A 12,385-nucleotide genomic window follows, 5' to 3' on the forward strand; every position below is an offset into this window, starting at 1 on the left:
TTTAGGATGAGTTATGCAAGTTATAGAAGTCAGTTGTGTGAAGAACCCATCACAGGGGATGACTATATGTATATACAGCTCAGTACACTGACCACACCACCATACCATATTCAGAAAGTAGCATTTAATAGTAACACGGCAGCCATATTAGCCACATTTCCTAAAGCTAGTTTGGTGGTGGCATCATTCATCAGAGGGAGCTATAGTAATCAATCTCACAATAATTACCTAAAGTGTAACAGAATAGATAATGATGCTGCATCAGTCAAAATCCCTCAGGAATTAGTTTCTACTGCCAGATTTATTTTTCACTGTATTGCTGTGAATCCTATACAAGGTTTTTAGAAGCCATCCCATCAGATGCACACATGGAGCATGCCATGCAGGTATAGATCTAGTTCTAAAAATGCATTGCCCTGTTCTACAGACTGTTCTAGGAGAAAGGGGACGATTGTGGGTCCGATGCCCAGCTCCGCAGGAGGAGAATGCTGCTGCCATTCTTCTATTCAAATAGCAGAATTTCATTGCACAGAATTCCCCTCCAGAGAACAGGAGGTAAGATCTGTCAATCACATTTGGTTTAACAACAGTCGGGACTGAATTCTCGATGTTCTGTACATATTATACCCTAATACCTTACTCACATTACTGCCTATATAATAAATGCATCATACTAATCTGCATGTATAAATATACATATAAATTACCTATGTATAAATATTATTTGTTATATATATGTGCATATATATATATATATATATATATATATATATATATATATATAAATAATATATATTAGGTTCATTTCCCTTAGTGCTGTTTGAATAAGAAAGACAAAATTGTGCTTTTAGAAATTGTTCTAGGACCTGCATGGCATGTTCTATGAATTTCATTGAATTGAACTGAATTGAGTTGTTAGATGTATGACTACATAATACATATATGATGTCACATACTTTATCATATGTACATTAGTGCATAATAACTACATAATACATATATAATGTATATTAATAAAAAAAATATATGTGGTGATATAGTAAGCACAAAAAACTAGAGTAGTTACATAGAAATATAATACATAATTTATACATAACATCGCATAAGAAACTTTATAATAAGTAATTAAACAACATAATCATGCATAGAACACAATAAACACTCACTAGTACACAATAGGAGCAGTGTAATAAACACTACATATAAATCCTGTAACATAGGAATAGAAAATTCATAAAATTATATGATAAATACAGAATACAACAAGTCTATTAGCATTAATTCTACATAATATTATTTATTACCACTGTAAATAACACTGCATTTAGAATAAATATTAGGGACATATTAATCCAGTGAGAGAATGTCCAGCTCAGAAGAAATAGGAATAACACTGGTAGGTGCTGGTAGGTGGTATAATGGCTGCATTTGCCCATTAAATAGCCATATTTCAGGCGTCTGTCCACACTCATCTATTAAAGTGTCAGCCTCGGCTATGACAGGGAACCCGATTCACTAACAAATACTACAGGGCATTATCATCCATTTTCCGCAAGAATTTTAATTGAAACGGATGTTACCACTTTACAGGATTCTCAGGCTGAGATAATAAACCTACGGCGGCCGAATATAGCAGTAGCCACATAACTGGCCAATATACGGCTAGCATTGGCCTCACCGCTGTAGATAGGTAATAATGTGCTAGAATGATTGCTGCTACTAATGCAAATAATGATACTATTAATAATATCATAAAGTTAATAATACCTGCGTTCATACAAGTAGAAATCAAAAAGTTTGGTATATTGTAAAACTATTTGAGTCTATCTATTATCTATCTATTCTATCTATCTATCTATCTATCTATCTATCTATCCATATATCTATCTATCATCTATCTATCTATCTATCTATCTATCTATCTATCTATCTATCTATCTATCTGTATGTCTGTCTGTCTATCTGTATGTCTCTGTCTGTCTGTCTGTCTGTCTATCTCTACACAAACAATTCTGTTCACCTGATTAACTTCTAGTATAATGTCATACTAAATTCACATTGAGTAATTTTCATTCATTCACAAAAGATATCTCCAGACAACCAGAACTGTAATTGCCTTTCTAGTAATGTAAAGCATCTTGGAGTATAATTACCTACTGCTGGTCCCTACGAGGTCACTCACACTGGGAATAATACTTGCGCTGATACAATGTGACCTGCTTCACGAATTAATAGCTTGATATAATTCAATATGATACTTATATAATGCATCTAATTTAAAAACTTCATTTATTTTTCAATTCTGTTTACTATATCACTAACTCTATTATTAGGGCATTATAAATGGATAACGTTTACTATAGTACAAGTTAAAGCGACAGTAGTAGCAATGTGAAATAAATAAATATATATATGTATATATATCTATATATGTATATATATATATATATCTATATATGTAAATATAGATATGTATGTGCATATATATAGATATATATTCATATATAAAATTGAAAGTTGACATATTTATGTGTATATATATATGCAAATAAAGTTTAAATATATATTTGTGTATATATATCTATATACATATACAAATATATAAACTTTATATATATAGTTTATATACTGTATATATACACATAGATATACACACACTTTATTTATATATGCATATATACACACACACACATAAATATATAAACTTTTTTTTTATATTTATATATATATATATGAAAAAAAATATATTTACATTATATTATTATCACATAATAATCACAATAATATGAAATAATGTATTTGTATGTCACAGTATGGATTCACACATATACACACACACACTTACATGCATGTGTGTGAATATACATGTGCCATGATGTATAAATGCACTGTTTTATATCTTGATGCTGGTTACACTGCTGATCAATAAGACTACACATAGACCTGGAATCTTCTTGATCCAGTTCTGGAAAAAAAACAATAATTGAAGACATATACTTGTTAATTCATTGATGAAGTATGTGTTAAAGTGAGGATACGCCTACAGCAGCAGCATTGTACCATAGGATACCAGAAATACTGAAAAGGATACAAGTTGCACTTCTGGACTGAAAAGTAACTTTAATGGAAATATATGTCAGCCCCTTTAAAAGTAGTGTCTGTGTTTTGCTGGATGCCTATATTAGGTGGGCTATATGTGAGGGGCCCTGCGTCACCAGGCCGGGTGTGACCAATGCTAGCCCCCTGCAGGCTGCTGTGAGCCCTCCTCCTGCTCCAGCCTTATGGAGATGATGCCCCTGGCTGGCCAGCACTTACTAGGTGAGGACTGCTGCTTGGAATGAGCTGCTTCTAGGATAAGAGGATCCTGTTTCGCCCTTCTCTAGTTCTCAGGTCTGGGGAGGGTACATGAGTCTGTATTTGGTGTTTGTGTTGGTGCCATGATGTTTGCCAGCCCCATGACTTCTACTCCATTTTCTGTCAAAGACATTCTGAACTTAGAGCAGCATCAGAGTGGCCTCTCTGCCATGGACATCTCCCCCAGACTGGACACTTCTTCATGTATGCTCTCCAGCTTCAAACAAGAGTCCTATCCAGGGACCCCCTGCCTTTCTGAGCTCACTGAGGATCTGTCTCAGAGGGACAACAATAAGGGCTCCTCTCCTTTCCCTGGATCCTTCTTTGTTAAAAACTACATGGAAATGGACTCTTCTAAGGAGCACAAAGAAGACAAGAAAGGTAAGGAGGGGAAGATTGGAAGGGGGTGATCGATGGCTGGAAGTCAACCAGAACCTACAAACTCTGGCAGCCTCTCTGTAAATGATCCCATAATACCCGGCTCTATCTCTGATCAGGCTTCATAAAACCACCTCTACAGCCTTTCTGAATTAACTCTGCGGTTATTGCTTCCAATGTTTTACTAGTCAGTGTGATCATCATCCCAATCTAATCAGGAGAAACTCAAAGGTATCTACAGTTCACTGACAATTGTCACCAATTGCTGTAGTCTTCTGTGTACTGATACGAGATGGTTCAAGGGCAAGTATTTATAATAAAATATTAATTCTACCAACATTATAAATCTGGACACAGAAATCAATGCTGAAGAAATAGTCTCCACTACATGCTCATATAGAACACTATATGTACTATGTTTATCACTATTTACTGAGTTATTGCATAGGAACCTTGTATTCATGGGTTGTATGAGGTTATTTCACTACCATTACTATTAATATTTCTACATTGTTAAAATTATTCCAGAGATATAAATTATGTTAGAATAATTAGAATAGTAAAACAAATCTAAATAGATCACTCAAATAAGTTTGTAGACAGAGCTGTGCTACTGAACTTGTTATTGTCTTTGGTAATGAAATAATAATAATAATAATGATAATATTAATATCAAAGACATATTGCTTCTACTGCAATAATTGCTACTATCATATCGTTATAGACATAATACAAGAATAGCAATAAGCCACAGAAGTGTTTCAGTTTATATGGCTGTATAATAAAAAAAAGCTGAGTAAATGTTTGAACTTGCTCTACTAATATTCACTGCTTGAACCTGGCAAAACTATTGTTATTATTCTGATTATTCTTATTATTATTTCATTACCAAAGACAATCACAATATCAGTGGCAGAGCTCTGTCTACAAATTTATAATAATAATAATACATAATAAGACTACTACTACTACTTCTACTAATAATAATAATAATAAAGCTAATGATAATGTCTAAAATTTTAGTATAAATGTGTATATAGCAATTTATTTTTATTCATTGCAATTTTTTTCTGAATTTAAATTTACATTTCCTTTAGCTAAAAATAAGTAAATACATAAATAAATAAAAGTAATGAAACAGATTCTTGGTTAGATCCTTTTTATCTCTGTGACATGAACACTGATGCCAAAATACTTCACTCACTACCCTATCAGTCAGAAAGCATTGCCAATTTTCTTTTTTTTTCTTTTTTTTTTAAGAATAAATAAGATCCAAATACCTATTAGATGCCACTGGATTAAAATATGAGTAATGGAACAGAACCTTGGCCACAACCTATTAATTTCCATGAGGTGCAGACTGTTGCCAAATGCAAAATGTATCACTGCATCAGTCAGGATATGTTTTTAATATTTATGTATTTATTATAAAGGATTTCATTAATTTAAAGGAGCTGGAAAAAACAAAGAATAAAACATTCATGACACAAAATAACAATATCAATTTTAGTAATTTTTTTACTGTTTGTACAATAGGTCTTTTACTTTAAAAAGGATTTTTTTGTGTATATACTTTATAAACTGAGTATTATACTAAACTAAGCATTGATGAGAGATGAGTGAGATTAATTGCACAAAATAAAATTTAGGTCCATGCAGCACAAAATTTAGGTTGGGTCCGCACCTGCATTTTGGCACTCTCTTTGTCTGACAAGCAGAATGCCAAATGGAATTTATCTCCAAATTGGATTTGTTGCATAACTGATGGAAACAGAGGGACATTACTAATTATCAAGGGATCAATCTGAGTTTTGTTATGTATTCATTTTTAAAATAAAAAATAAAAACACATCGCATAAAAAAAAATTATGTTCAGAAACTGACACAAAACAGAACTCAGATGGATCCTATAATAGTGTATGCAATGGGGCCATTCTGCTTCTGTTTCCATAAGTTATATTAGTTTTACAACTAATCCATTGGGATATATACAGAATTCCCAAATGCAGGTGTGAACTTAGCCTTACTTTTACTAACTGACATGGATAGATAGGATATAGAGCAAGGCTTGAGAAAGGCTCACACCTTGAGCCGAAATGTTGTGTACCTTTGGCATGAATGTTTGGAGTGTGACCACTTTTTCTCCTGTATAAGATATAGATTGATAGATAGATAGTAGATAGATAGATAGATAGATAGATAGATAGGTAGATATATTTTTACCATCTATTAATATTTCTTTTATTTTTATAGATCTCTGCTCTTTGCAGAAAAATTTGGAAACTGATAAGCGAGAATTGGAGGACCCAGACAGACCAAGGCAAAGAAAAAGGAGAAAGCCCAGGGTACTGTTCTCACAAGCCCAGGTCTATGAACTGGAAAGAAGATTCAAACAGCAGAAATATCTGTCAGCCCCTGAGAGAGACCATTTAGCCAATGTTTTGAAGCTCACATCCACACAGGTGAAAATATGGTTCCAGAACAGAAGGTACAAATGTAAAAGACAAAGACAAGATCAGACTTTGGAAATGGTGGGCCTTCCACCGCCCAGGAGGATAGCAGTACCAGTTCTGGTGAGAGATGGCAAACCTTGTTTAGGAGAGTCCTCTCCCTACAATTCCCCGTATAATGTCAGTATTAACCCTTACAGTTACAACACTTATCCTCCCTACTCCAACTACAGTAATCCAGCATGCAGTGGCAGTTACAACTGCAGTTACTCATCCATGCCAAGCATGCAACCAACCTCTGCTGGTAATAACTTCATGAATTTTAGTGTGGGGGACTTAAACACAGTGCAGACACCCATTCAACAAGCAAGCAGTGTATCTGCACTCCATGGCATCCGGGCATGGTAGAACTTGGCTAGGGGCCATTCTGAAAGCACTAATGAAAATGGTGGCATGGACTATTTAGACTGGAAACTATTGGGAAAAAAAATATCTGTCCTGCATCTTCTAAAGAATAGATGCAACTTTAATCCCTTGGTGTGAGATTGGAAATTGAGAATTAACAAAGGACAATCTGGCATGCTGGACAGGACTGGCAAACAGAAGATCCTCATCCGTTATGTTGTGTAGTGTTCATTTGTTAGCATCACCAATATATTTACAGATTATCCAAGTGTGTCAATTGGTTTATTTAATCCAAGAAGGCTTTAGCAATAAATACTTTCACCGAAACAGTCACGCTGACCATAACTACTGGGAGAATGTTAAAAAGCTAAAAATAAAGAAAATCAATTCCTAACAGTTTTGTCTTGTAGACGTTTGCTCGCTGTATATGATCATTTACGCTATAGAAGATTCTCAACAAGCCTCTAAAATGTAAATAGGTTTAGTTTGGAATTTACAAAGCTATAAACCATGAAAAAGATAGCAGAGATTTAATATAATTAGCAGATAACTTAAAATGATGTTGGTTATTATATACATGGAAAATTTCCACCACGTTTGACCCACTCAGGTCTACGTCACGTGGGAGCCCATGATATAATTCATGGCAGAACAGCAGGTCTGTTACTGTTGGTACCAGTGGGCCTTGTGCATGAAGTTCTAGGGCGCGATCAGAAGAAAATTCATCTGAAATTTTGTTGTAAATAATGTTTTTTTTTTTGTTTTTTTTTAAATCTATTAAATTATTTTCTTTTTCTTTAGCTTTATTCTCTGATGTGTGTACATGACATAATGCATTTTAGTATTGTTTGTTATATTTTGCATACATTCAGAATGCATTTTTATAGAATGTTGAGCTAAACAACTTGGAAAGATCCCATGAAAAATAAACTGAATGATAAGCACTGTGGTCATAAAACATGAGAAATAAACATTTATTTTATGACACTTGTGTAAAGTATGGATGTATGTGCATATATAGAAATAATACAAATTGCCAAAAATTGCAACAACAAAAAAGTGCCAGTGCTGCCAATCTGTTAAGCAGTTAACTGATCTAATTAATTTTAAACAAAATTTCGAAGCATATAATATACATGTAGAGACTACTTTTTGCAAAGTCACTTTTAGTACATTATTGTATGAAAATCAGTATAAGGTCTAAAGGGAACACATACAATTTTAAAGAATTACATTTGTCCCAGCTTGATAAACATGAGTACTTCTTTCATTCAAGTTCAAAAATGATTTGTTTTTTTTTAATTAGATGTTTACTTCCTGCATTCAGAGGTTCGGTCATCAAGATGTATATACACATATATAAATATATATATAAAATCTATATGATATATGTATATTGTATTTGTGTATATGGCAATAAGTTTAATAATATTCAATTACATATAAAAATATTTTTGGGGTATCACCTTTTAATGACACTTGTGGGTCTTCAAGGAAAAACAATTTGCTATAGATGCACATTGGTTCTTATTTTGGATTTTCTAAATTCAGGTACATATATATATATACCTGAATATACATGTACAGTATATGTATCTATATATATGTATATATATTTATGTATGTATGTATTTATATATAGATGTGTTTAAATGTATATATACATTCTTTAACACATATATTTTAAAAAATCAAAAAAAAAGGACCAACCGATGTTCATCTATAGCAAATCATTCTACCTTTAAGACACAGAAATGTCAAAGGTGATACCCAATCATGTTTTTATATGTAATTGAATATTATTGAATTTATTGTCATATACACAAATATAAAACTGGATAGTCCAGTTTAATCAGTCTCTTGGAAAATTTCTTAATTTTTCCTAGAATTTATGTTAATGTTACATAAATATTTTAGGCTCCATGTGGAAAGTGTTGTTGATTTTGCATTTGGTGCCTATTTGAAATTAAAGAATCGCTCTTAACACATTAACAAAGTACAAATGTGGTCAGGAACAAACTAGATGATATAAGCCTATTATGAAATGAAATTCTTTTTTTATTCCGCTACGATTATCAAAACTTGCTGTTGAGCGAAGTGACTGAGCTGCTAGAAATCAGCTTGGCTTCCTTACCAGCAGAGTTCCCCTGATTCACGGTATATACTGCACAGATCTTGAAGATATAAATATTTAAAGTCATGAATTCAAGCACTATTTTCATTTCACAATGTTAGGAACTTAAATTATATTATACAGTCATGTGATAATTTAGTATTATCAGAATTATAAAGCCTTGTTCACACAAGATTTTTGGGGGAATTTTTCTACTCCTTCAGTTTAAAGCATTTTTTATGTCATTTTTCAGCAAATGTCGTTAGTGACATTTTTATTTTGAATCGGTTTGTGCAGGTTTTCTTCCGGGTGTCTTTAACATTTTCAGTAGAAAAGTCTCCAAACTCCAGAAGAAGCATTATATTTGGATCAGGCGGAGTTTTGATAAAAATGCCACTGTCCCTACCGAAATGTCAGAAATTAAAATGTTGAGACATTATCATATTTTACTGTAGATTTCTAACACCTGGCTACAGAAGTTTATATAGGAAGACATGAAACAAGCAAAAAAGAACAGGCTGGAGCGCCAAACCTTGTGTGTATTCCTGACCTAAAGAATGTGAATTATTAATGTAATATGTTACATTGTGAATGACGAATCCATCAGACGTCCATGTTGCGCGTATGTGTTTTTTCTGTGTTTTTCATGGATAGTGCCCGTACCCATTATACCCTTTATACCCATTATGTCTGGGTTATCACGGACCGTGTGTCTGTGCATGTTCGTATTTTCCAGATGAAAAGTGCGAATACAAGTCTATGGGTCCGTTAAAAACACATCCAGCACATGTATGGCATCAGTGTACAGTCTGCGCGATGTCCGTATGTAGCATTACAAAGGATAGGAGAAGCTTTGTCATTTATTTAGCAATACATGAAAAATATTGACCAAACACTGGTGACACACAAATCCAAAACACTGATGACTCCGGTATCATATTTTTGCACCCGTGAAAAACAATGACGATTGATACTTTGTAGGTAATCAATACGCTAGGACACAGGTCATTGTAAGCAAGACACGCTGTTGGAAATCACAGCTGTTAGAGATCTGTCCCTTATTTAATGTATAGAATTATGGATTTTTTTTGGTCTAAGTGCAATCCGTCAAAATTAGTTCAAGCTCGGACCATTATTATTCTATGGGGCCTTGCACATGTCCGATATCCTCCTTGGACCAAGTCTGTCCACGGAAAAAATCACAGCATGCACAATTTGAATCCTATTTTCGGATCGCACTTGACAATGCAAGTCAATGAGTCGGTGAAAAAAAATCGCACTGCACTCGGATAACATCTGAGTGCAGTCCGATTTTCATGGACTGACAATAATTATTTTTTCCATCTACACCTTATGCGAGAGAATTAAATCACATTATGCTCCCATTCAGAGTGTGATTAGCATAATTCTCTCAGATGAGAGGAAATACGGTGGTGTGACCCCAGCTTTACAATCTATACTTATAATTAACATGTAAGCCCCGTCTAGATATCAGGAATAAGATTAAACAACTATTGACTTCCCAACTAATATTTTAGAACAATAATAAGTAATGCTAGCCAAGCACAAATTATTTTTTGGAAAAAGTATTGCAATAATAATAATAATTATTATTATTATTATGTGCTATTAGATAACTGAATGGTAATCACTTATATCCATATGTGTTTTTCGCAATGCAATGGTTACATTATTCCCGTCTTGCTCACTTGGAATATTCACCGGTGACCTCCGACCTGCTTTGCCCTCCAGAGGTCATAAGTGGAGAGCTCACCATGTAACCTGCTATACAAGTTTTCTTTTCTTTGATTCTGTTTTTTCTCCAATTCGCTTTTGCTGTCACAGGAGCTTTTGGTGTTTTGGTGTGGTTTAATGGCACATATTCGATTTTTGGTTGTATGTCAATAGCGTTTTTATTGTGACGAATTATCAATACATTGTCCTGAACTGTATTGCAAACCATACTGGATAAAGGTCTACATAGGATGCCGTATATCCACCGCTAGATGGGTGCTGCGGTCGGCATGTATCGAGAAATGGTGTCCAATGGAGTATAGCATTTATTTCTGTAAGATTAGATATAAAACTGGAAGTATGGAGAAGTGCTGTAGAGCCGCCCAGATTTTTGCAGGGTTACTCCTTACACAGCAGGTGGGCGACCTCAGTGAGTGGGAGAATGCGGTTATCTTTTGCGTATGGGGGGCGTTCCGTGAGGGGGCATAGAATAAGGATGGGAGTGGGGAGGATCACAGCCGGTGAGGTTTATCAGTGTTAGGCTACATTCACACAACTGTATATTTTGGGTCCGAGTGCCGTCCGTAGAGAAAGCTGACATCACACGTACAGCACTAGGACCAATGATATTCAATTGTCCGCATGGATAAAATCCCAGCATGCACTAGTAGCTTCCATATTTCAGATGAGACTCCCCCATTCAAGCCTATGGGTGGGCAAAAAAAATCAGGTCAAATACGGATCATCCGTATAACATCCGATTTACATGGATACATTGCCATTATTGGCATAGGAAACTGTATCTGGTCTTGTAAATGTTAACAATTGCTGATGTATAAAAACAGATTCCATGCGGATGACAACACAGATGAAAATTGGACAATTTTTTTCTACACTCGTGAACTTAGCCTGAGGCCGCGGTCAGACGGCCGTAGATTCTCTCATGAGAGAGAATAAAAATGACACTCGGATTAAACTCACAGTTTGCTCAGAGTGTCATCATAGTGTAATCTGATTCTATTGGATGAGAGCATAATAGCATAGGTGAGGAGAAGACGGAAGACAAAATGTCTCCATCTTCTCTATTCTATAAGTCCGCAAAAATCGGACTGCACTCAGATGTCATCCGAGTGTAGACCGATGTTTTTCACACACCCATAGTCTTGAATGGGGTGAGTGTCTTCCAATTTCAAAGTGAAATTGCAGATTCTGTCAGTGAAAAAAATCGTCATCAGTACCGCCCCACTGAATAACATTGGTCCGAGCGATATCTGATAAAAAAAATCAGATCCCACTCGTCCTATGTATACGCTGGTGTGACGAGCCCTTATTGGGGGGGATCTCCTTTATTTCTCTGCATCAGGTTGAGTAGTCAATAAATAGGGCACATTTTGATGTAGCGACACATTAGGGTACATAGTGTCTTTGGGCTTTCAATATAAGAAATCTATTACTCACGGTAATTTATTGTCTTCTTATAATAGCTTTATTGGTTATTCACATTTTTTTAAATAAAAATAGATTTTTTTTAACTCTCGTTAATTTTGAGGTTTATTTCGCTAATATTTTGCAGCTGAAATGGATAGGCCATTGAAAACAGAAGTTCAAAAAGTACAGGATGATCTCTTAAGTATGTCAGCAATATAGTGCTGACACGGCAGAGAGGTGTTAAACGAAGGAAAAATCATCCTGTATAAGTAGGTCTTAGAAATAGACCTAGGGCAACTTCTAAATAGGAACATTAAGAATACAAGTTTAAACTGAAGACGAACATCCGATGAGCTAAGAGGCTTTATTAAGCCATAGTGTGAAAGTAAGCTGGGGTGTAGATATAGTGGGTGCAGAGGGGTGCACATATGTACGGGGGGAAGAGAGGGGGCACATGACCTTCTGCTATATATGAAGACCCCACTATTATATATGGTAGGTTGAGGACAATGTTACAGATCTT

The 12,385-nt window shown here is 34.6% G+C and overlaps 1 protein-coding gene across 4 annotated transcripts; it reads left to right on the forward strand.

The window, feature by feature from the left end:
- Window positions 1–210: 210 nt before the first annotated feature.
- Window positions 211–6,981, forward strand: NKX2-5 (NK2 homeobox 5). 4 transcript variants are annotated; one of them, XM_073650649.1, is made up of 3 exons: window positions 211–555; window positions 3,484–3,735; window positions 5,986–6,981. In XM_073650649.1, the coding sequence occupies exons 1-3, from the start codon at window positions 486–488 to the stop codon at window positions 6,588–6,590; spliced, it is 927 nt and encodes a 308-aa protein (XP_073506750.1). In that variant the 5' UTR covers window positions 211–485; the 3' UTR covers window positions 6,591–6,981. The 4 variants fall into 4 exon arrangements, with proteins under 4 accessions (XP_073506750.1, XP_073506752.1, XP_073506753.1 ...); XM_073650651.1 differs by lacking the exon at window positions 211–555 and adding an exon at window positions 3,233–3,318; XM_073650652.1 differs by lacking the exon at window positions 211–555 and adding an exon at window positions 3,257–3,390.
- Window positions 6,982–12,385: the final 5,404 nt, after the last annotated feature.

The sequence above is a fragment of the Phyllobates terribilis genome, unplaced genomic scaffold (assembly GCF_046119375.1).
Source record: "Phyllobates terribilis strain yellow unplaced genomic scaffold, ASM4611937v1 Scaffold_11__3_contigs__length_659146591, whole genome shotgun sequence".
Lineage (NCBI taxonomy): Eukaryota > Metazoa > Chordata > Amphibia > Anura > Dendrobatidae > Phyllobates > Phyllobates terribilis.